At 42.4% G+C, this 26,033-nt stretch overlaps 1 protein-coding gene across 1 annotated transcript in view; it reads right to left on the bottom strand.

The window, feature by feature from the left end:
* Positions 1-4,470: 4,470 nt before the first annotated feature.
* Positions 4,471-26,033, bottom strand: part of Clns1a (chloride nucleotide-sensitive channel 1A) — a 22,496-nt gene continuing 933 nt past the window's right edge. The window contains exons 2-7 of the mRNA XM_021166139.2: positions 17,573-17,709; positions 11,325-11,423; positions 10,272-10,379; positions 8,915-9,088; positions 6,816-6,904; positions 4,471-5,133 (exon numbers count right to left, since the gene is read on the bottom strand). Of these exons, the coding sequence (XP_021021798.1) occupies positions 6,837-6,904; positions 8,915-9,088; positions 10,272-10,379; positions 11,325-11,423; positions 17,573-17,709 (586 nt within the window). The 3' untranslated portion in view covers positions 4,471-5,133; positions 6,816-6,836. The remainder of the gene's footprint in view (positions 5,134-6,815; positions 6,905-8,914; positions 9,089-10,271; positions 10,380-11,324; positions 11,424-17,572; positions 17,710-26,033) is intronic.

Raw genomic sequence — 26,033 nt, 5'->3', positions numbered from 1 at the left:
GGCCAGTATGCTTCCATTACAAAGGGAGAAAGGACTAGATGATCTTTGGGGTTTTTTTTGCAGTGTATATATATACACATGAGGCCAGCCAATATAGTCATGAACACAGTGAGGTCAGACAGGGCAACAGTTAAGAAACTAGTCTAACATTAGCAGAGCATGCATGCCCTGTAACGACTCCTGGTCCCTAACTTTCTTTATGGATCTGTTTTATTCTTGCCTTTTTGTTCAATTTTTTTTTTCCCATTGACTTTTTTTAGTGCCACATCTCTCCAACAGCTTCGGATGGACTCACCACTAGAATTTTATCTTCATGTTGAACAGTTTAACTATCTGCTCTACACAGTGTACTTAACAGCTATTTATTTGGGAAGACTTGCTTTGCTTGAAAATGTTGTCAGCCATGTGTCGTTCCTGTTGCTAGGACTGACGGTCGCTTCCCTTTCCTACCCATCTGGTCTACCGGAAAGCAGACACTCTAGCATATTAGATCTGTTTATAGAGCACAAGCAACAGCCTGCACTGTAGGCTGCGGGCCCTACAAGAACAGCTCCTACTCCGAGACGTTTAGCTGCTTAGAGCAGTCTTGATTTCAAGTTTCTCAGGCGTAATCTAATCTCAGGGGTGGGTTAGTTACAGCCTGTCTGAGGAAGTCAGTACTAGGCCAGGATGCAGCCAGGCTGGCAGTGCCTGCCCACAACACAAAGGGCCCTGAGTTTGTTCCCTGTAACCACATAAGATTGGGGGTGAAGGCACATGTCGGTAATCCCAGGCTCAGCGGTAGAAGCAGGAGGGTGTGAAGTTCATAGGCATCTTCAACTACATGGCAAATTCAAGCCCAGTCTGGGCCTGGTAAGATTCTGCTTCAAAATATATAGATAAATGAAGTCAGCACTAACCTTGCCGTTAACAGCTATTGAGTTACTTTCTAGGCATTGTTATGATAAGCAATTCATATATACTAATGATTAATAATCTCTAAAACAATCCTGAAAATTCCAAGCAGTATCAATTACGTGTATATACTTTCCTTCTAAGTGCTGGTATTTCTCCCATATACCTAGTATGACTTCTCATCTTAAATAATACCAGATTATGTGTATGGGTTTTGCCTATATGTGTTTGTGCATCAAGTGTACGCAGTTCCTTCAGAGGCAAAAGAGGGTTGTCAGATCCCCTGGGAGAGCAGCCAGTACTCTTAAATGCTAAGGCATTTTTTTTTCTAACCTCAGTATGCTTCTGTTTTTTAATGATAGAATTAAAAGCAAAACTACTAACCTGACTTTTTTGGGATATTAACAAGTCAAACTTGGAAGGGAAGAAAGGACCATAAGATCATACAAGCAGCACAATTCCAGTAATACTAAAATTAAGCTCAAAAGTAAAAAAAAATAAAGCTAAAATACAATCAGTAAATGTTGGCTTGTTGATAACTACATTTTTTTGTTTGTTTGTTTTGTTTTTTTTGAGACAGGGTTTCTCTGTATAGCCCTGGCTGTCCTGGAACTCACTTTGTAGACCAGGCTGGCCTCGAACTCAGAAATCTGCTGCCTCTGCCTCCCGAGTGCTGGGATTAAAGGCGTGCACCACCACACCGAGCCAATTTTTTTTTTTTTTTTTTTTTTTTTTGAAACGGGGTCTAAATCCCTGGCTAGCCTGGAACTATGTAGAACTGACTAGCCTTGAACTCACAGAGATCCCCTGCCTCTGCCTCCTAAGGCAGGCTGAGTTTCATTTTTAATGACTTTACCCGACTTTTCCTTTTCCCCCTCACAGCTATGGCTGTAACTGTCTAGCATTACAGAATGATAGCTTGACACCTGGTCCCTTGCCTTGTTGACTGAATCATCCCCAGCAGCAGAGCACCCACAGCAACTCCCACAGAAGTAAGAGTCCACAGGATCCTGAAAACTGTTCCTTCAGGAAGATACGCAAGGAAATTTCTACTGTCAACCCATGAGGTGTTGGCCCCCATTTAATGAGTATATCCCTAGGATATAACTGTGGGTGCCATTTAGCCTGATAGCAGAGAAACATGCAGAAGGGAGTGTGCACTCAGTACTAGCGGCTGTAGGAACTGAGACTATTGTTTTGGAAAACAGGCTTAGAAACCAGTTGAGTACCCATGTAACCTGAGTGGCGCCTCCTCTATCTGTGAGTGTGTGATGATGGTAGCACTGCCTCCTCCTGGAACAGCTCCGTCACACAGCACGTACAGAGGAGCCCAGGGCGGTGGCTGCCACTCAAGGGGCCTCAGAAAACTTTAGTTCCTTCTCACCTGGCTTACCAACAAATCCAGAACTTCTGAAACCCTCTTTCAAAAGACACAAAAGGGGGACTTTTATTTATTTATTTTCTTTTGGCACTTATTCTGCAAGATGAGAAACTCAATGAAAAACTGCTGCAACAAACACGGGCCTGAGGCTGTCAGCAGGACCTAGCCGCTAATCAGGCTGACAGCTCCAAGTTGTGCATAGAACCTTCTTTCAAAGGCCACGGAAAGTCCAGGTACACACACACCTTCAGCCCCAAGACTTGGGAGGCCAAGGTAGGCAGATCTCTGTGAGTTCTAGACCAGTCAGAGATACATAATGTCTCAAAAACAGTAACAAAAAAGGGCCCACGTCTAGAACTACGAAATTCAGCCTTATGAATACCCAGGTGCCTATGGAAACTATAGTGAGGGCTGATGAACTTAAAAACTACTCCCAATCCAGGCAGCATCAGCAAGGTCTTTATGTTTTAAGACTCCCCTTATGAAAGACTTGCTAGGGGCTGGTGAGATGGCTCAGCGTGTAAGAGCACTGACTGACTTCCATAGGTCCTGAGTTCAATCACATGGTGGCTCACAACCTCCCGGAGTGAGATCTGGCGCCCTCTTCTGGTGCGTTAGAAGTCAGCTACAGTGTACTTAGGTAGAGTAAGTACTTGGCTGGAGCAAGCAGGGACTGAGCGAGTGGAGTAGACTGGAGCAAGCAGAGGTCCTAAAAGGTCAATCCCCAACAACCACATGAAGGCTCACACCATCTGTAGAGCTACAGTGTACTCACATAAAATCTTTAAATAAATCTTAAAAAAAAAAAAAAAAANTTAAAAAAAAAAAAAAACAAAAAACAACAAAAAAAAAAAAACTTGCTAAAATGCTCAAATATGTATAAAGTTGCCACCATTCCCAAACATTACCTACAAAGCTAGCCTTGTGGTCTAAAGACAACTCTAGTGTACGTGAATAGAGAAAATAAATAATAAAATCTTTAAATAAATCTTAAAAAAAAAAAAAAAAAAGAAAGAAAGAAAGAAAGAAAGAAAGAAAGAAAGAAAGACTTGCTAGAAGCTTACACATCCCAACAAATGGAACTAAAATTGAGCTGGGGCGCTGGTTTAGTTTATAGGTTGCCGTCCTTGTAAATGTAAGGACCTGAGTTTGGCTCCTACCACTCAAGCAATAGTGGGGCAGTGTCTATAATTTCAATGTTGAGAGGAGCAGTGTCAATGGAGGGCCTGGAAGACAGAAGATGCCTGGAGCTGGTCAGCAGGTACAGGTTCAGTGAGTTAACCTCATCGCAAGAAAGAAGGCAGATGGGGCTCAGTGTTAAACCGCTAGCTCAGTTCCCCAAAACATCAAATAGCCCAGGCCCAGGGGATCTGGACCTTCTGTGTCCCCGTAGGCACCTGCACTCATGTGTACAGATCCACACGCATATACATAATTAAAAGTAAAAATGAGCATGGTGGCACATGCCTTCAATTCCAGCAGTAGGAGAGCAGAGCCAGGCAGATTTCTGTAAACTCCAGGCCAATATGGGCTCCACACAGAGACGGTCTCCTCCACCAAAGCTCCTCTCTCAGTACTAGTATTTTGTTTATGTGCTCATATGATACTTAGCTGAGGATGACCTTGAGTTTCTGATCCCCCTGCCTCTACCTCCTGAGTACTGGTATTTATAGGCATACACAACCAGGCCAAACTGAACCCAGGGTCGGGACTGAACCCAGGGCTTCATGCAGCTAGACCAGCTCTCCACCAACTAAGCATGACTTTAAAACGTTACTTATTCTTATGTGTATGGGTGTATGCATTTGCATGTGTAGCTGAGTGCTCAGGGAAACCAGAAGAGGCTATTGAGATCCCTGGAAGCCAGCACTATAGCAGCTGTGAACTGCCCAACACAGAAGCAGGGGAACTGAATTCAGCTCCTCTAAAAGAGCAGCAAGTGCTGGGCTGGAGAGGGCTCAGCAGTTAAGAATACTTGCTGCTCTTGCAGAGGACCTAGGGTCAGTTTCCAGCATCCTCACGGCCATTCATAAACACCTGGAACTCCAGTTCCTGTGGTTCCAACACCTTCTTCAGACCTCCATGGGCACCAGGCATGCATATGATGTACACAGACAAAACACACATACATGTACAATTTAAATATCTTAATCTTTCTTCATTAATGGTTTTACTCAAGAGCAAAATCACAGTGATTTAGAAAAACCCAGATTTATTTGTTAACTATTACAAAGACAAAATATCATTGAGAGTACTTTGCAGACTTCATTTCAGATCATTTATTCTGTGACAGAAAGCTAACGTTAAGAGGGTGGACAGTCAAGGACCTAACCTAGGAGAACATAACAGAGCTGATGGTACATGAAGAGTAACAGAAGCTAGCACACAAGTATTGCGAGATGTGGCTGAGCCCCAAGTAGAGGACCCATGCCTCTGTGGAAAATGCTAGAGGCTGCTCCCTCTGAGGCCTTTGCTTTTTAATCTCAGGGATAAGAGAGTTCTCCTAAGTCTCAGAGACATCTAAGCTTCTGCACGTCCCTTCCGCCCAGTGTGAGCTCTGTGCATTTCATCACATAGGTGAATCTTGCAGCTGACAGACGCACTCAGCAAAGGCAGGACTCAGAGGCCTTCTCAGAACATACACAGGAAGCTTGGGGGAAATGAGAAACTACAAATACCCGTTCAGTTAATTCACCTTTGTTAATAGAGGTCATACATAGTCTCTTCTGCTGGTGACAGCTTGCTGTCTCGTTATAGTTTGACTTGAGAAATGAGTTTTGGAGAAGAAAAAAGCCTTTCACCAGCCCCATTCTGGAGTGAAGAGGCACCACGTTCTTGCCTACAGTTATGAGCAGAATCTGAAAGACAAAGGGCTCACAGTTATTATTAGCAATTGCCACTATTTAGTAAAGCCTTGTAGGGCTCCAGACTTGTACCTCAGGCCTTGTAATATCCCTGACAAGTAACTATGTTTCCATCTTACAGATGAGGAAACTGAGAAACTGGCAGCATGTGTGCACATGCATGGTGAGCTGTGACTCTGACCCACGTGTACTCTTCTGTACCCTACCTCACGCACCAGGTTTGAACATGAACACTCTAGTCCTTCTTCAGGCTTTAAAGCACATACAATCTTTTTTTTTTTTTGGTTTTTCGAGACAGGGTTTCTCTGTAAAGCCCTGGCTGTCCTGGAACTCACTCTGCAGACCAGGCTGGCCTTGAACACAGAAATCCACCTGCCTCTACCTCCCAAGTGCTGGGATTAAAGGTGTGTGCCACCATACCCGGCAGCACATACAATCTTAAATGATCAAAAATTACACTGTTTAAAAATCAGGTCAACTTCCAGACGAACATGAATAAAATTTATGAGTACAGCATCTATTTTTATTTTATTTTTTCCTACTGAGCAGAGAGAATAAAATGAGCACAAAACAAATCAAGAGCCCAAATCTGTAGCAACTTTATGATTATTTTACTATTACAAAGAGTCCAAGAATCTTTGCAAGGGATTGCAGTAGCATCCCACTATGTAAACATTAGTGATGTGCCAAGTGAGTCTCTCATGCCAGCTGCAAACAGAATGTCTCTCTCTCAATAGTGAATTGTCAGAGAAATATGGAAAAGCCAGAGCAAGGGAAAAATTGTCATCTAGGCCAATAACACACAAATGACAGCTACTGCCCCCTTCCCTCCAAAAGCAGCTACCACTAACATGATGGATGGTAAGTGACAGAGGTGACAGTTCTGGGTAGGTGGTTCTCCGTGACGGAGAAAGATCAACTTCAACATCTGGGCCTGTGAGAGCTGAAAACTAACTGGGCACCAGGAAAGCTAGCCAGTGATGTTAGCAGCAGAGACTCTGCTGACTACAGACTACACAAAAGCAGCAACTGTGCAAGGAAGAGATATAAATCACAGAATCACAGAATTTCTCTAAGGTTATTTTTTTGATAGCTGCATTAGAAGAAAACAGAGACTTATCATTCATAGTTAGTTTTACAACTGCAGTAATTTGGAAACACAGACTAAAAAACATAAATCTGCCGGGCATGGTGGCACACGCCTATAATCCCAGCACTTGGGAGGAAGAGGCAGGCAGATTTCTGAGTTTGAGGCCAGCCTGGTCTACAAAGTGAGTTCCAGGACAGCCAGGGCTATACAGCGAAACCCTGTCTCAAAACAACAATAACAACAACAACAAAAACCCCAAACCAAAACAACAACAACAACAAAACCCACAAATCTGCATTTCTTTTATGTGTGTGATGTTTTGCCTGTGTGTGTGTATTCTATGTGCCTGTGATGCCTGTGGAGGCAAGAAGAGGACATCATGTCTTTCTGGAACTGAACTTAGAGATGTTTGTAGGACAAAACATCTAATTTGTAACATGTAATCTAACATGTAATTTCCAGTCACCAGAGATAGGTAAAAAAATTTTAAACTGCTACTTTTATAGAATCCTCTTGAATTATGAATTTTTAAAATCAATAATTTCAGGGATCTTCATGTTGTAACAAAAAAGAATAAGCTACTCACTGTATAGTAGATAAGTCGTCTTCAGTGATCAACATCTGCATCCTCAAACTGTCCGGCAACAGTTGGTGTGGTCTCCACCTCCATGCCATCTGAACAGAAAGGGGATTGATTGCATTTGAGGATAGGTAGACTCAACAAGGTCTGAGCATGGCGGTACCTGCCTTTAGTCCCAGCACTTGGGAACTCTGCAAGTTTGAGGCCACCCTAGTCTGTGTAGTAATTTCCAAGCTACATGTGAGACCCAATCGAAAAAGTAAAATAAAAATAACTGGATTTTAAAATTTGGACATTTTGTTGTTTTTGAAGCAGGGTCTCCTGTGGTCCAGGCTGCCCTCCGTTCCTGAGCTCAGTCCCCATGTGCTGGGACCGCTGTGTCCTACCACATCATCAGGCTAATGCCTCCAATTCCACTCTTTCTATTTTGAAAACTAAATTACCTGAAAAGAGACTGCAAGGAAGATGCTACCTGTGGACTTAAGTCAGTTAAAAACTGATCGATACATCTAACTTAGTAAACCCACAACAGCAGCGCACGTACACATACAAATCCTAGGTAGGAGTCAATTTATGCCTTTTCTTCCTTTTCTTTTAAAAAAAATTTGGAATGTTTTGCTATGTAGCCTAGGCTGGCTCAAAGTGACCGGTATAGTCCAGGCTCACCCAGGATAACAAATGTGTGCCATCATGTCTGGCTGGCAGGAATTTAAAAAAAAGAAAAAAAAGAAAGAAAGAAAGAAAAAGGGCTGGAGAGATGGCTCAGCGGTTACAAGCATTGAGTGGTCTTCGAGAGTTTCCGAGTTCAATTCCCAGCAACCACATGGTGACTAACAACCATCTGTAACGGGGTCTGATGCCCTCTTCTGGTGTGTCTGAAGGAAGCAATGGTGGTGTACTCATATGCCTAACATAAATAAATCATCATCTCACTAAAACAGTGTGGGATGAAGGCTGAAGATATAGTTCAGCAGTTAAGAATAAGAACACTGGCTACCTTTCATAGGACTCAGGTTTGATTCCCAGCACCCACATGGCAGATCACAACTGTCTACAATTTCAATTCCAGGAGGTCTGACACCCTCTTCCGTCTTCCAAGGACACCAAACATGCAAATGGAGCACAGACATCTATGCAGGCAAACACCCATGCACTTTTTAAAAGTTTTAAAAAAGGTATGAGGGGAGGACAGAAAAACAGATGCTCTGGAAGAAACATCTACAGTTGTTTTCTTTACTTTCTCACTCCTGACCCTCTCCCAACTCATCACCTGCCACCACCTCTGCCAGAAGCCCTCTGGACGTGTGAATAAGGCATGCTAGGAGAGGATAATTACTTGAGTTTACTGGTCTGTGTCTAGCATGGGCAATACAGTAAGATACAATCCCTGTCCTGCATCTCCATCCTTGCCAATATCCCAGAACTCCAAGAACCCAGGTCAATATGCAGTATGCATGGAGATCACAGCATAAAGTGGACCAACATAAGACACACTAAAGCCACCTCATGAAGGTTCTGTCGTCATTAAAAACAAGTGTTACCATGTTACCTGGGCATAAAATACTAATCTATATTAAACACATATAAAATGAGGTGTTTATGACAGTGGTAGGCATATTATTTTTATACAATGGTTCATTCAATTCTCTTGCCACTTATCAGCTCTTTGACCTCAAGCAATTTAATCCTTCTTGCTTTAGTTGTCTAATGTGTAAAATTCGATCATAAACCAACCCAACAGACTTCTAAAAAGAATTACATGAGCACATATTGTGTGTGTGCGTGTGTGTGCACGCCTTTAAGTAGTAGGAAGGCAGAGGCAGGTAGATTTCTGAGTTCAAGGCCAGCCTGAAGCTACACAAAGTAACCCTGCCTTTAAGAAAACACCCCCGCCTCCACCGCAAAAGAGTAAATATTTAGAGATGTGCTTTAAATCCAGGTGTGGCACACAATCAGCTTGGAGTTAGAAAGCACAGGACTGCCACATGTCACTCCTTCAGAGCCAAAACTGTATAAGAGAGACTGGAGCAATGACTCTGCAGTCTTCTGGCTTCTAAGAGAAAACTTGGCTACGATTTCCCAGTCTGAAGAGAAAGAACACTCACCTTCATAATTCCTTACTGAATCTTCTGTTCGGACGCCTGCCATATTATATTGGCTGCTCACAGACTGAGAAAGCATCCCTTCTAATCTCTCCAACGTGGCTTGCCCTTCCGCTGTTAAATGGGATAGTCCTTCTTCATAGGTATAAAATGTAGGGATGTCCCCTTGTCCTTGTTCTAAACAAACAGAACACTTTTAAATTATTTTATTCAACAGCTGGAAAAAAAAGAAAATGGATAATAAATGATGTATTTGCTGGAGATATATAGGCTTCCAAAAACTTCCACTGTTTATTGATAGGGTCATTATTAAGAGTTCTAAAAAGACAAAAGAGAATGAGAAGACATTTAAAAAGATAATAAACTAGAAAACAGTAGTTCCCAGAGAACAGACTTTCTAGGAATCAGAAGGAAGAGGGTATTTCTCAAATTAGTGGATCCTTTATTATTCCAAGGTAGGAATTTTACAAGTAAACACAAAATTTGATACTAAAAGAATTTTGAATTAACATATCTCTTTTTAAAAAAAAAAATCAGAAAATCTAAAAAAAATACATAAAAAGGATAAAACATAAAACCATTTTTAAAATCTCTAAGAAATGAGAATGTATTTGTGTATATGAAGAATAATCCCAGAAATGGGTAGTCTTAAGGCCAGGAACTGGATTCATATGTAGGAAAGAACTTTAGATACCCAGATTGGTGCAAAAGGAACCATTTGTGCCTGAGGCTGCAGCCTATCAGGCAAGTAAGCCCATCCCTGCCTCACTTGTCTGGGGAGGAAAGGGGAAATAGCTGTAAATAAATGAAGTGTGGTCCTAGGGAAAAGGAAATTAAAGTGCGAGCGAGAGCAAGAGGACTCCAGAGAGTCTGTGCAGGGCACTGGAGTTTGGTTTCTAGTGCCCAGCTAGCAGTGCATACCGTAATTCTAGCTCAGGGGGTTCCAAAACCCTTTTCTGGCCTCTGAGGGCACCAGGCACAATGTTGTGCACATATATGAATCCAGGCAACACACTTATACATGTAAAATAAACACATTAAATACAACTTTAAAGAGGTATATATGAACAGAGCTCTCAGTGGGGAGGGTGGGGCAGCCTGAGGAGTGCTCTTGACCACCCACTTTCTCTCCCACTTGTTTCTATTTTCCATCCCCACTCCTAACATCTTACTGTTGTATGAGCTTGAGAAATCCATTCATTCCCCCAATCTGTCTGCTGAAAGGGCCTAGGCACAAGTATGCTAACGGATCATTCCCTTTATTTATTGCCATCTTACATGGGTTACTTTATCTTATGCCCTTAGCACAACTACATGCTTAAAATGAAACAGGAAAGCCGCCAAGGCCCGAGTCACTGACCGTGTGCCTCCACATCATACTCCTCTCCATCATAGTCGTCCGAGTCTTCATCCTCAGGGTCTGGATGCAAGGCCTGGCACTCACACATTGCTGTGAACATCGCCTCCACTGAAAGACATTAAACTATAATTAATACTTCTCCCAGTGCACCACAGAATTTTAGAATAAATATAACCACTATGATAAACCAATTTAAAAGCAGGCAGGTTTACTAGGATAACTATATTCATAAATCTGCAAGATTCAAATAGAAATTTATCATGAAAAGTACTTGAGACAATGAAAAAGTCACAAAGTAAGAGTTTAAGACATTATGAGATCTCTTCATGGGTGGTTGGCCTTTAAGAAAAAGGCCAAGGGCTGGTGAGATGGCTCAGCGGGTAGGAGAACTCACTGCTCTTCCGAAGGTCCTGAGTTCAAATCCCAGCAACCACATGGTGGCTCACAACCATCTGTGCAGCTACAGTGTACTCACACACATTAAACAAACAAACAAACAAATAAATCTTTTAAAAAAAAAAAAGAAAGAAAGAAAGAAAAAGGCCAGGCCAGGTGATATGGTTCAGGCCTTTGATACCAGCACTCATAAGGCAGAAGCAATCAGATTTCTTTGAGTTTAAGGCCTGATCTACATAATTCCAGTACTGTATAGGATAAAGCCTCTGTCACATGACGTACTTTCTATTCTCCACATTTTCACTCTGAAAGTGCTTCCTGCAGTTGACATTGTGTCAGCAACATCAGCCAATAAGACTAACCAGAATCTTCTTGCACAAAATGCACCAGGTACCACACTGTTCACAATATTCGCTTTTTCTTCACAACCTGTGATGGTATTAAGTACCTGCTCAATGGCTTTAAGGAGGCTAAACTAAAGCAATAGAACGGAAGCAACTGTAATGAAGGTGAGGTGTGTGTGCCAGTGGGAGAGGGGCACACAGAGAAAGATCAGTGATAAAGCAATAGAACGGAAGCAAGTGTAATGAAGGTGAGGTGTGTGTGCCAGTGGGAGAGGGGGCACACAGAGAAAGATCAGTGTCACACAACACTCACATGCTGACTTATCACTGGGCACAAATCGAAATTCAGAAATGGGTTCAACATCATCATCGTCTTCCTCATCTTCATCAGAGAGAGGTTCTTTTGATTCTTCTGTAAGAGAAATAAAAGTAAACTTTTTAGACATTTAAAGGTTTTGTTTTTTACGGCTTTACTTCTGCATGCCTGTATAAACGTCTATGTGCAAAATACATGCAAGAACCACAAGAGGACATTAAGTCCCCCGGAGCTAGAGTTAGAAGCACTGTGAGTCACCTAACATGGGTCCTGGAAACCTAACTCTGGTCGGTCTTCTCAAAGAGCAGCAGGAGCTCTTAACTGCTGGTCTGTCTCTCCAATCCCAAGGAATAAAAACTTTTAAATAAAAAAGTATTTCCTTCACTTTTTAAAGACCCTGAAGCTAGATCCTGACAGTACTGACTCAAATTAGATAACACTGGTAGCTAGATCCTGAAATACTTGCTGTACTTGAAAAGGAGAAGCAAATATATACACAAAAAATATAACAAACAGGCTAGAAATTTACTGGTATACCTAAATATTGCAATTCAATTTTTATTGGTGGTTACTGCAGAGCTGGAAAAGGTGTTCAGCAGGAACACGCTTGTAACGCACACACTGAGAGGGCAGCACTGAGAGCACTGAGACTATCTCAGATACATGGAGAGTCTGTAGATAAAACAAAATGTTCGGGCTGGTGAGATGGCTCAGTGGGTAAGAGCACCCGACTGCTCTTCCGAAGGTCCAGAGTTCAAATCCCAGCAACCACATGGTGGCTCACAACCATCCGCAACGAGATCTGGCGCCCTCTTCTGGAGTGTCTGAAGACAGCTACAGTGTACTTACATATAATAAATAAAATCTTTAAAAAAAAAAATGTTCAAGAAGAACAGGGGCTGAAAATAATGACTTAGTGGTAGTGACTTTGTACAGGAACTCTTGGGTTCAAGTCCTTGCACTGGGAAACTGATTATATAAATATATCGACAGATATATTTTAAAAAGGAACTAGATAAAAAAAGCTAGTTGCAGAATAAACAGTATCATTTACATTAAAATTTTAAACATAAAACCATTACATCGAGTGGAGGCACAGACATATTCAGTAAAGGTTAAAAGCACATATAGACAGGATAGAGAGCTGGCTCAGTGATTAGATCACTTGTTACTCTCCCAGAGAACCCAGATTCAATTCCTGACACTCATACTACCATAGCTCATAACTGTCCGTAACTCCAGTGCCAGGAGAGCTACCCGCTTCTTCTTGACCTTGACAGGTACCAGGCATACGTGTGATGCAGGCAAAACACTCACATACATGAAATAATAATAAAAACCAAAACACAGCACTGACAGGAAGGACGCACGCTACCTTTACAGTACTGTTTGAGCCAGAGAGTAGAAGATGAAATGGGGAGCCCCACAAAACAGCTTTCGAATTGGGCATAGTGGCACACATCTATAATTCCAGCCAGGTAGATCTTTATGAGTTCAAGACCAGTGTGATCTATACAGTGACTGCCAGGATACAGAGAGACACTCCCCACCCAAACAAAGGGCAGCTTTTAACAATATTCAGTTAATTTCCCTTAAAAACTTATAGTATCTGGGAAAAGCAATAGAATTTACACTGAATACTAAATAGAATATATATTTTCTATGTTTGAATCACTACACAGTTAAAAAAAAATAGATCAATAAAACTGATGCCACAAAATGAACATGTTTGCTGAAATTAGCAATCTTAAAATACAAATCACGGGCTGGTGAGTGCGTGGCTCAGCAGGTAAAGCACTTGCTGCATGTGCCCAACACCACCGTTCCATCCCCAGAGCCACTGAAAGGCAGAAAGAACCAAATCCATATGTACACACATGTACTGCACACACTAATAGAAACACAAACTGGGCTAGATAAGATACACATGAGCAGATGGGCTGGGATGCAACTCAGTGGCAGAGTGAGCGCCAAGCACGTTCACAGCCCTGGATTCAGTCTTTAGCTATGGCAAAGAAGAAAAAAGTAAAAATTTACATTTAAAGGTACCATTAAAAAAACCTTTAAGCCGGGCGGTGATGGCGCACACCTTTAATTCCAGCACTTGGGAGGCAGAGGCAGGTGAATTTCTGAATTCGAGGCCAGCCTGGTCTACAAAGTGAGTTCCGGGACAGCCAGGGATACCCAGAGAAACCCTGACTCGAACCCTCTCCCCAACGCCCCCCCCCCCACCCTTTAACCAACCATGCATATGAAGCAAAACTGGAGCGACACTTGTTAATGTAGTAAATCTGCCTGCAGGGGCGAGTCAGTCTTCACTGTAACACCGTGCTGAGCAATCACACAAAGGAGAACTGATTTGGCTCCTGGTCTCAGAGGCTGACAGGGGCAGCGGGCTCCACTGTTAGGGAACTGAGTCATGGTGGAGGGGTGAAAGGAAGGAGCCGCCCCCCTCATGGCAACCAGGAAGCAGGGCGTAGGAAAGGAAGAGAGGGGAAGGAGAGGACGGGGAGGGAAAGCCGGAGTGCCCACGCTGCAGCTGCTGCCTCCTCCATTCCCTCCCTCTGGGGGCCAGTTACAGATGGCTATCCACATTCCCCTCAACTCCCTGAGAGAACTGCCCCTGGAGACCCTCACAGATACACAGAAGTACACTTTACTTTGGGGTTTCTCCATCCAGTGAGGCTGACAAGCTAAGCAAGGGGCATCCACTAATGTAGTCCTTATTTAACACAAGGTCAGTGTAGAGGGGCATGAAGACAGACAAGCAAAAGAAAAAAACTGGCCACTGAGAATACCTTTAAGTAACAAATTTCATAGTTCATTTTCTGTGCTGTTTCCAATGGCACGTTATTTAATATATGTATCTTTAGTGATCTAGCAGAATAATACACATACTGGAAAATTCTAAATCACTGACTTAGTCACAAGCTGTAAAACTTTGCCAATGCATTTAAAAAAAAATGTGTCACCATACTACAAGTACAGTAGTAATTGTAACTAACTACAGTACAGTAGTAATTGTGTAAGAATAACAGTCCAGGATAACAATAATTCAAAGTGCAGAGGAAGTGCCTAGTGTCTAGAATCTTTCCCCAGAAATAAATAGCCACTGGTGGTGGTGGTGGGGGGAGAGACAGACAGACAGACAGATAGATGCAGGTGTGAAGGTGACTGGTATACTTGCTTGTATAGGTGTATATAAGTGCCCTAAGTTGAACCTAGGCCTCTAATCTTTTTGTTTGTTTTGGAGACAGGGTCTCTCACTGAACCTGGGGCTCACTGTTTTGGTGAGAATGGCTGGCCCTTGGGGGCTGCCTATCTATGTTCCCGCAGTGCTCGGGCAAAAGGTACAGTTTTAATGTGGGTGCTGAGAGCCCAAGCCCAGATCTTCATGGTTATACTGAACTGAACCCACTGAGCCATCTATACTCTGGAAATAACCATTATTAACAATTTCTTATAGTCTCAGGAACCCCCTTTAAAGCCGAGGATGGAAAGAACTGTAGGAAACTGTTGGTACTGCCAGGTACAACCCTATCCAGTACATGAGGCCCTCCCTGGGCCTCAGCAGCACTCAGGCTTCCGAGTGATTATAAGTTTACCACATGTTAAAGGTTCAGTCACCAACCGGTGGTGCTACAGGGGGTTAGCAGAATCTTTCAGAGATGAAGCTATGTGGAAAGTGAGACTAACATAATCCTCTAGAAATTTAGCTTTGTAAGAAAACTGAGACTCATGAGAAAATGACTTGCCTGGCATGGAAGGCACAGCTTCCTTACTGGAGGGCTTGGTCCTTGTATCCACTATTACTGAAGCCCCGCCTCACTGGATTTTTGCGGGCTGGACAAGTAAGTACCTTCGCTCAGTGCCAACGCCAGACAAGCTTTAAGGCATTCTGCTGCAGCAGCAGCGATTTGGGTTTTGGAGTATGAATTCAGATGCTTGAACACATTATACCACTGAGTCACACCTCTAGCTCCAACCCATCAGCATTTGGAATTGACAAGAATACTTTTAAAGTTTTCCATTTCAAATACCACCTAATAATTATCTTATTTAAAGCTATGGTTGGAATCTTGAGTGTCACTCAAAGACCCATATATTAAAAATTAAGTCACCAGTCTGTGGTGCTAGTGGAAGTTAGAATCTTTAGGAGGTGAGGGCATGTGGAGGCTATCCTCAAGGGGAATGGGGACCCTCTAAGTTTTGCTTCCTGGCTGTCATAATGTGATCAGGTCTTCTATTTATTGCCTTAAAATCTCCTCAACCATGTGCTCTGGCCATGATATGCTGTGCCAACACAGTGAAAGAAACCTCTTTGGAAACCAGACGAAAATAAGCCAAGATTTGTGACTCATAAGCCAAAATAAGCCTCTTATTAAATTGATTATCTAAGCTCTCTTGTCACAGCAATAGTATGCTAACTAGCACTTATAAAAATCGCAGTTGAATTTATTTAGTGTTATGGTTGGATTCTAAAATGTCCCCAGAGACTCCTGTTTTGAACACTTGCTGCCCAGTGGATAGCACCAAGACACCACGGGCAGGCCTTTGAAGGTTCCACCCATGTACCCTGCACCCTGGTCCTCTGCCAAGTGGACAGCTGCTGCCCACACGCCTGCTACCATGTTATATGTTCTTCACCATAATGGACTGAAATATCTCTGAAATTGTGAGCAAAACAAACAAGTAAGAAATCATGCTACACTCCAAGGCCTGAGGAACTTTTAATATTTCCATATCTTTTTTCAAATTTCATTATATTTTTATCTATCTTTGAATATTTTCCAACAGCAAGAATTTGAAATCTTCTAATGATTTCTTTGGATAGCTGGGTCAGTCTGAATCACTTAAGAAGGCATGGCTTGCCAGAGTTCTAAAAATTAGTAACTAGCGTTCACAACTAAATATAAATGATTAGACCTGGAACCAAATGAGAACCCAACTTAATGGTGTCAGGAACAAAAGCTACCCATTATCTTAAAATTAACAACTTTGTTATATTTTCATGAACAGTAAAACTTGGAAACCTTGTAATGCGGGCTTCTGGGCCATGACACCACTGACATTTGTACTGCACCATTTTTACTGCAGGGAATCTGGCATCTACATAACGAGATCTGGCGCCCTCTTCTGGAGTGTCTGAGGACAGCTACAGTGTACTTACATATAATAAATAAATGAGTCAAAAAAAAAAAAAAAGTAATTAAATGCCAGCAGCACCCATCCCTCTTCCTCCAATGAAAATCTCACTGACCAGTGGCAGCACATAAAGGAACGAGTGACAATACATTAAATTCTCCCTGCCACCAGTGAGAACCACTACTGCAACAAAATAAAAACAATTCTGGGCCTAGAGACACAACTTAGTGGTTAAGAGTGGTGGCTGCTTGTGGTGGGGGCTGAATGAGAATGGCCGTCATAAGCTCCTATGTTTGAATCCTTGGTCCTCAGTTGTAGGGACTGTCTCTGCTGCATGCCTTTGCACTACCATCACTGCCTCTAACCCCTGGAACACCTTTTTGTTTAGTTACTGGTCATGGTGCCCTGGCATAGCAAAAGAAAAGTAGCTAATACGCTGTTCTAGAAATTCTTTTTTTTTTTGAAGTAACTCAGGCTCCAAGTAATCCAATTCTCTTCTGTCCTCTGCAGGCATCCACACACGTAGCATATATTCACACACAGAAACATGCATATAGCCTGTAACTCCAGTTATAGGACTGTACACCCTCTTCTGGCCTCGTCACACATGCAGTAGCACACAGACATAAATGCAGCCAACAACTCTTGCCCAAATACACATATTTAAAATAAATAAATCTATCATAAATTTTTGGAAAGACAGAATATACTGGTTCACATCTCTGAAATGCCTTTAGAAGAAGGCAGTTAAAAAATAGGAAGATAACCATATTAACAGAAGAATTCTAAGTGTAAATATATGCAGATACATAGAAAGCCAGCGCCCATTAGAAGAAACTCAAGTGGTCAAATTATTTTAGATAATTAATTCAGCTTAATACATTACTATCCAATGTGGACCAATGGCTTAAGTTTTACACTGAGTATCACCAAAGACTGCTTTTTAGATAGCAGCATGCTAACGCGTCAGCACCTGGGAGATCAAGCCCCGGAGTTCAGGGCCAACCTGAGCAGTCTGAAGACCTCATCTCAAACAAACATTGCCCTTTAAAATGCCGCTGCTGTCAGAGGCAGCACTAGAGTAAGTTGTCCATACGTACCTGCAAGCTTGGCATTCACCATAACATACAAATGCTCCTGAGGGTAAGCGTTTGGATCCCTGGACACCGCATGTAAACTAATGGTGGGGTATTCCAGTGAGAATCCTAATCCCGAACCATCTAACCAGGACAGGCGGCTGAAAAACATGTTTTAGGCAGATTATTTTTAGAAATTAAATCCTAACTTAATATCCCAAAGTTTATATAAAGGTTGTATAGAAATTTAAGTTTATTAGCAATATTAGAAATATTCCTAATAAGAAAATTTAGTAACAAGAATTGAATTTTCTCTTCTATGGTTTCTTTCCCTCTAGCTATAAATTTAAACAATTTGAATAGCAGGTTATTTCAGGTCACCTGTGTTTATCTTTCTTCTATGTGCACACATATGTGGCCTCTATGTGTACTGGTAGAGGCCAGAGGAGAGCATCAGGTCCCTGGAGCTCGAGTGAGAGGAGGCTGTGAGCTCCAGTGTGGTTACTGGCATCTAGCTCTGGTCTTCCAGAGGAGCAGCTCGTGTTCCTGACAGCTTTCGGCCCTTCCTTGTGTGTGTGTGTGTTTGTCTTTTACGCTCATCCCTGTTGAGAATGTCTTTAGTTACTCTCTTTGCTGTGCAGATCTCTTCATCTAGACAAGTTTCAAATAACTCCATGAGCCCTCTTGTCCACAGGGGCCTCTTCTGTTTCAAACTGCAGCTCAGTAACACACTCTAGCACATGTATGTTAATAGATCATGCCTGTCAGTCTTCCATACCTTCATTTAACTTTCTTCAAAACTGTCAGCATAGTTCTCAGTAGGCGAGCAAGCACAGAGAACTGGTAACCAGCCTTCCCACTCACCATACAGTAAAATATGTATGACACACAAAGCAGCTGGGGCTACAATTATAATTAAAAGAAAATAACCATTACCTTAGGAGACAAGGTAGAGTTCTCATTTATTACCAGCTTTAAGGAAAAGCCACAGGGGCTGGAGACATGGCTCAGTGGTTAAAAGCACTTCCAAAAGACCCAAGTTAGATTCCAAGCACCCACAGGGCAGCTCACAAAGTTGTGTAACTAAAGTGCAAAAGTTCCAACACCCTCTTCTGGCCTCCTTACGCACCAGGGACACAGGTGACACATATACATGCAGGCAAAACACCATGCAAATAAAATAAAAGGAAAAAAACACACACACACACAAAATACTCTTACCTTAAAGTGCACAAACGCAAATATTTTATTGGTATAACAAAGGAAACATCACCAAAGTCAGTATGTTGAATTTTGACAGGTAATGCCTAATTTTCACTGGGAATATTCCCCAATATGAACTTTTTTATCAGAAAAGCCAGTGAAAACACCTTGGCAGGGGGCAAGATCCCAAAGAAGCCACAAAGTATTTTCAGGGCTAAAAAGAAAAAGGAAATGACTACTAATGAGCACTGGGTTGGTTTTTGGGGGGACAACAACAAAATGTTCTAAAATTGAGTGCAGATATGAGTACATGATGAAAATCATCAACTTCTATGAGTAAAATGGGCAAGCCGTTCGCATGTAAATCATGTCAAGTAAATAATGCTATGTTAGCCTCAGCGGTTAAGAGCACTGACTGCTTTTCCACAGGCCCCAAGTCCAATTCCCAGCAATCACATGGCGGCTCACGGCCACCTGTAACGGGATCAGATTCCCTCTGAATCTGAAGAGAGTGACGACAGTGAACTCACATACATAAAATAATGTGACTTTAAAGAGGAATGTCACAATAAAAGCCATTATTTTTATACAACTACTATCCACTAATGGACTTTAAGCATAGAAGGGAGTGAGAATGTGGCTCTGCAGAACACATGCATATTTTATATCCTCTCCACTTCCTTCTCCTTCCTCTCCCCCAGCCCCCACCTTCTCATTCCCTCTTATTTTGAGACAGTTTTAATATTTAGCCCATGTTGGCCTCAACTACCCAGGTTGGCCATGAATTTTTTTTTCCTTTGAGCCAGTGTCTCTCTACATAGCCCTGGCTGTCCTGGAACTCACTGAGATCAGCCTGCCTCTGCCTCCAATGCTGGATTAAAGTTGTGCTTTACCATACCAGGCCACAGACACAGCCTCTTGGTACTCTTCTTGCTTTTCCTGACTCCACATTCTAAATGCAAGTGCTGGCATTCCAAGCCTGTGACGCCATGCCCAACTTCATCCTACTTTCTAGAGTATAGTAAGTCAGCTCTGGAAAGCTGACCATGGCTCACAACTATAATATGAGCTCCCCAGAGGCTGAGTTAGAACAACTGCTGTAAGTTCAAGACTGATATGGAATTCACATAATGAACCCCAGCCAGTCTGGTCTATACACAGTCCAGGTCTCAAAACAAAAACAAGCCAGGCGGTGGTGGTGCACGCCTTTAATCCTAGCACTTGGGAGGCAGAGGCAGTCGGATTTCTGAGTTCGAGGCCAGCCTGGTCTACAAAGTGAGTTCCAGGACAGCCAAGGCTATACAGAGAAACCCTGTCTCGAAGAAAAAAAAAAAAAACCCAACAACAAAAAACAAAACAAAACAACAAAACCCCAGGTGGTGACATATACTTTTAATCCCATCATTTGGAAGGCAGAGAGGAAGGCAGATTAGATCTCTCTGTGAGTTCAAACCCAGCCTGGTCTGCATAGCAGTTTCAAGTCAGTTAATGCTACATCACAAGACCCTGTCTAAAATAACAGCAAAAAAACCACAATACAACACAACTATACAACTGGAGAGCTAAGAGCAGAAACAGTGATAGAGCAGCATTCTAAAACTATCTGTGGTCAGTTTAAGAGGACCCTAAATTCTATGGCTCAGGAGCTGACCACCAGCAAGGACTCAATGTCTAATGGTGTAACCCAATGGTGTAGCACGATCCTCAGCAAAAGCACCACCGAAAGGCAGATATAGACTGTGGTGGCAAAGCACAACTCTGCAAACATACTACCACAACAACGATGATGATTTTGAGACAGGGCTTCTCTGTGTAGCCCTAGCTGGCCTCAAACTCAGAGATCCACTTGCCTCTGCCTCCTGAGTAGCGGGATTAAAGGTGGGTATCACCTGCTTCTAGCTATACTATGATTTAATGGTATACTTAAAAATTAAAAGCAAGAAAAGATCCAGTTATTGCAAAGAATTTTACCCACTAGGCTTATTTGGAAGGGGGCTAAGGCAATAAACTTTAAAAAGCAAAGTAACAGCAGTCTAAGGAATTACTTCATCATCCCAGCTTCTAAAGCAATCGGTTTCTTATGTGAGGAAGTGTGTGCCGCACGCACCTTTCCCATCTAGTTCCTCTCAGTGTGGGGATGAAGCAGTGCTCATGGAGACTAAGAACAGCCCAATCAAACTGCTTCCTTTCCCCCAAGTCTCCTGATACTACAACTTAGAATGGAACACCCCAAAATGTGAAGTCCAAAATAATTTCAAATATTCAAAGCCACAAAACCTGGGCAGTCAAAAAAGCTGGCATCTAAAGAGAATCAGTGCCTTTGGATTAAGGCTGAAATCATGCTGTAGGCCCCCAGGACGCCAGCCCGCTGTCTCAACAACGTCCCTATGGCCCCAAGGAACTGAGGGAAAACAGTCTGGCAGTGGGAGCAATACTGACTTGACTCTAGGCTCTAATTATTTTTAAGTCTCTTCTCACATAAAGCACTTCAAAACCAAAATATGTAATTATCTATGACCAGTCATAAAAACCAAAGCCAAAGCGGCATGAGTCCTAAGTGCAAGGACAAGAAATAGGAGTGCAGTGAACACAGACAACTCAGGTTTGGTCAAACCTGAGATTTGGGAATAAGTGCAATCAGTGTCTTTTATTTCTGGGAAAGTGTTAAACAAACAAACAAACAAACAAACAAACAAAAAACAACCAAAAACCAGCACAGGCAGGGAAAAGAATCTCCGTTGGCTTAATTGGTTTAACACTGTTTTGAGAATGATATGTAAAAAAAGCATTGGTTCTAAGCTCAAAGTACCTATTTTTAATTTAAGTACAAAGTTTACCAGTCTTCAATAACTACTCATGCCTTTTTATCTTCCTTACTTGGATGAGAACTCAACTCATTATAAAAACTAAGCTCTGGGGTCTGGAGAGAGATCAGTGCTCACACACGCTTGCTGCTCTTTGGCGAGAACCACAGTTCCATCTTCAGTACCTACACGGTAGCTCACAGCTTTAAGTCCAGAGCATTCACTGCCCTCTTCTGACCTCATGGAGTGCAAGGCATCCACGTGGTACATGTACATACACGCAGGCAAAACATCCATACATATGGAATAAAATAAACCCGAAAACAAAACAGCCTCTAAACTCAAACTGAGACCAGGAGTTGTGCCTCTCTAAAGGCACACAAATTATTTCCTTAGAGACAAATTGCATATGGTTCTGGCTTCCATCCTAAAAGCTTCCCCAAAGGCTACAATGTAATACTGCCAAGTCCATGGGCATGCTCTAACCTGTTTCAGCTTTGGGTCTTTCCACATTCTCCTTCAATTCCTCAAATGAAAAACTCCTAAAGAGCAGTTCTATATATGCCGTGTATGCATGTGTAAAATACATTCATGTCCTGACACAAAATACACCGTCTTTCACCATTTCACCTAAGCACCCTACTTCTTTTTTTTTTTTTTTTTTGGTTTTTCGAGACAGGGTTTCTCTGTNTAGCCCTGGCTGTCCTGGAACTCACTTTGTAGACCAGGCTGGCCTCGAACTCAGAAATCCGCCTGCCTCTGCCTCCCAAGTGCTGGGATTAAAGGCGTGCGCCACCACTGCCCGGCTCTACTTCTTTTAATTAGAACACACACACACTGCCATTGAGCTGAATGCTAGTCACCAGTTGTCATAACTTTGGGGAAAGTGCCAGTTATTGAATCTCATGACTTAGAAATGCCAGGTGAGGACAAAAAACAAAACAAACAAACAAACAAACAAAAAACCCAAAAAACAACCTACAAAGGGTGATCAGACTAAAGAAATGAGGGAAGAGGGTATCTGGAGATGTACAAGGCAGAAATGTAATGTTGATTTAATTAATTCTTAATTCATACATATGTAACCTATAATTTGGGACATTTCAAAAAATGTTTTCTTAAAGAAACATTAAGAGTCCGTCAATAAAAACATAAAATAAGGGGCTGCAGAGATGGCTTAGCGGTTAAGGCCACTCACTGCTCTTCTAGAGGTCCTGAGTTCAATTCCCAGCAACCACATGGTGGCTCAGAACCATCTATAATGGGATCTGATGTCCTCTTCTGGTATGTCTGAAGACAGCTACAGTGTACTCATATAAATGAAATAAATAAATCTAAAAAAAAAAAAAAAAAACTTAAGATCATAAAATGAGATATACTTTCTTCATATGGTAACTGTATCTTCTGAGGAACATGCTAAGATATGTACATGTGAATTTAAGAGATGTCTGTAACTCTCAAACAGCTTAAGAAACAAGGCAAAATGTTAACTATTAATGATTCTTTAAGACAAAAACCATGTTTTGGCTACATGTATGTGCACTATCAGTGTGTCTGGCGCCCACATAAGTCAGATAGGATAGGCAGACCTGGAAGTCAAGTTAGGGATCATTGTGAGCCAGCGTGTGAGACCAAACCAGAGGCCTCTGCAAGAGCAACAAATGCTCTTAAACTTGGAGTCACCTCTCCAGCCCGCAGTGAATGAATCTTTACAAGGTACTAACAACACTAGTACCCACTTGTACCTTTTAAGCTGTAAACTTTCCAAAAAGGAAAAGCACACACAAGAAGCCTCCCCTCCCCAAGGAATCACAGAAAGACTCACTGGGCATGGTGGCCGCACACACCTTTAGTCCCAGCACTCTAGGGGCAAAGGCGGGAAGATCTCTTTGAGTTCCAGGTGAGCCAGGACTGCACAGAGACCTTGTCTTAAGCAAAAACAAAGAAACAGCAGTGGTGGTGTACGCCTTTAATTCCAGCACTTCCTAGGCGGATTTCTGAGTTCCAAAACCAACCAACCAAACCAAACCAAACAACAAAAAAAACCAAAAACAAACAAAACCCATTTTACATAGTATGACAGCCATTTTTTTTTTTTAAAGATAGGGTTTCTCTGTGTAGCCCTGGCTGTCCTGGAACTCATTCTGTAGACCAGGCTGGCCTCCAACTCAGAAATCCACCTGCCTCTGCCTCCCGAGTGCTAGGATCAAAGGCGTGCGCCACCACTACCCTGCTATGATGGCCATTCTTGGTTGTCAACTTGACTACATCTAGAATTAACTAAAAATCCAAAAATGGAGGGCACATCAGTGTGGAGTTTTTTGCTTAATTTGAAGTCGTAAGATCTATTTCTAATCCCGGTCCCGAGTCAGGAAGACCCATTCCAGGTCTTGAAGATGCCAGCATCTACTGAGACCAGCTGAGACCTCCAGCCCCTTGAACTGAGCAGCCTCTGGATTCCTGGACTTTCCCTTCACAGCCAGCCATTGTTAGATTAACTAGACCACAGCCTGTAAGTCATCCTAAAACATCCCCATTCTCAAAGGACAGAGGGGGCAGGGATTATGCCTACTCAAGAGTTCAGGGTATAAATGTGTTTACAAAGCCGGGTGTGGTGGCACACACACTTGGGAGGCAGAGGCAGGCAGATTTCTGAGTTTGAGGCCAGCCTGGTCTACAAAGTGAGCTCCAAAACAGCCAGGGCTATACAGAGAAATCCTGTCTCGAAAAACAAAACAAAAAAGTGTTTACAAAAACAACCCCCTCTTGATTTATAGAGCAATTTTGAGAGTGGACAAAGCCTGGGTGTTTACACAGTGAATATGAAGGAAAACAAGCTTGGTATGAAGAGGGGTGCTGAGTTTGGTTGGTGGGTGTAAAAAGCAGTTGGGCTTCTGGGTTTGTATCTGAGGAGCATGGTATCAAGGGGTATAAAAGTATCTTTTATTCTCCTGTAGTAATGTCATCTCTAAAGTTTCCTGTCTGCTAACCTGGGCTAGGCTTAATCCTGGAAGCTTCTAGCCTCCATACAATCTAATCTAGGCATAGAATATTTAGACTTACTGCTGAATAAACTCACCCTTTCCTGTTCTTTCAAAGCTCTCACTGGCTGGTTTAACTCAGCTGTTCTGGTGCAGACTCCTCTCCAAGCTGACTGATTCAATCTGGTTTCTCTCAGCTTCTGACTGAATTGTTCTGCTTGACATCAAAGTAACTCTAGCAATCTGTTCTCATCTTCTGGCTCCTTCTCATTCTCTGGCTCCTTCATTTTCTCTAACCTGCCTCGGTACAACTGTCCCAGTAAAACTGCCTCCTTCCTCTCTCTGAACTGCTCGCTTCAGTAGCTCTCCTTTCCTCTCTTTTCTCCCGAAGGTTGAGGGTATCCTATTTGGTCAAATCTTTCTCGGATTTGATCACTTTTTCTGCCACTCAATTAGACATCACTTTCAATTATGGTGCTTCCTTCCACAAACTAACTTTACCTTCACTATTTGGGATTCAAGGTGTGTACTAAGGCCTTGTCTGTATTCCAGCCAGAGGCAATAAAGATGTGTACTAATGGCTGGGCCACACCACACCTAGAAAAAGGTTTTTATCTAGTATACAATCTCATTGTTTAAAGTGTGACCAAATATCCTGCAACACAAGGCAGATTTGGAATCAATAAGTAGGTGTTTACATACTCATTGTAGTAGGCTATATAGCCCAGAAGAGAGGCCAGGGAAAGGACCTTAGAGAGACACATGCTTCAAGAGTCTTCAAGTCTTTTGAAAGAAGACTTAGGAGAGAGAAGGCATGGAAGAAATAGACTGTAAACTGGAAACATCTGTTGGGTGTAAGCAGTAAGATCTTTGGTGATCTCAGCAATTTCTTCTGCATGTGGAGTGGTGGGACACAGATATATTCCTAACTTTGACAAGATCCATTTTATTTGCCCATGTGTATTAGTCAGGGTTCTCTAGAGTAACAGAACTTACAGAATGAATGAATGAATGAATGAATCTCACAGCTTCTTCCCTCCCGCCCCTTTTCTTTCTCCCTCCTCACTACTCCAAACACATATACCAACCAAACTGCGCACCCACCCACATTTGTATTTCTAGTCGGTGTCTAAACACCCAGTCCCACTATCCACACTGTTCTCTGAACAAATAGCTCTTTACACGTCTATGCCCTGGGCTCTGTAGTAGGCATAATCTTGGTCCCCAAAAGATTTGTTTTCCAGTACCATGAAAGAAGGGACTCTGAATGTAATTAAGATTACTAATCAACTGATGGTGAAATAAACGGGATAGCCTGGATTTTCTAGGCAGGCCCAATGTTATAACACGAGCTCTTAAAAGCAGAGGATTTCCTTTGTGGCCAACAGATAGAATATAGCAAAAGGTAAACCAGAGACTCTGAAGAACAGGAAAGAATGAGAAGAGAGAGAGAGAGAGAGAGAGAGAGAGAGAGAGAGAGAGAGAGAGAGAGAGAGA

This window comes from Mus caroli, chromosome 7 (genome assembly GCF_900094665.2).
Source record: "Mus caroli chromosome 7, CAROLI_EIJ_v1.1, whole genome shotgun sequence".
Taxonomy (NCBI): domain Eukaryota; kingdom Metazoa; phylum Chordata; class Mammalia; order Rodentia; family Muridae; genus Mus; species Mus caroli.
Note: the sequence above shows the minus strand (reverse complement) of the source record. Positions and strands in the feature narration are given on the sequence as shown.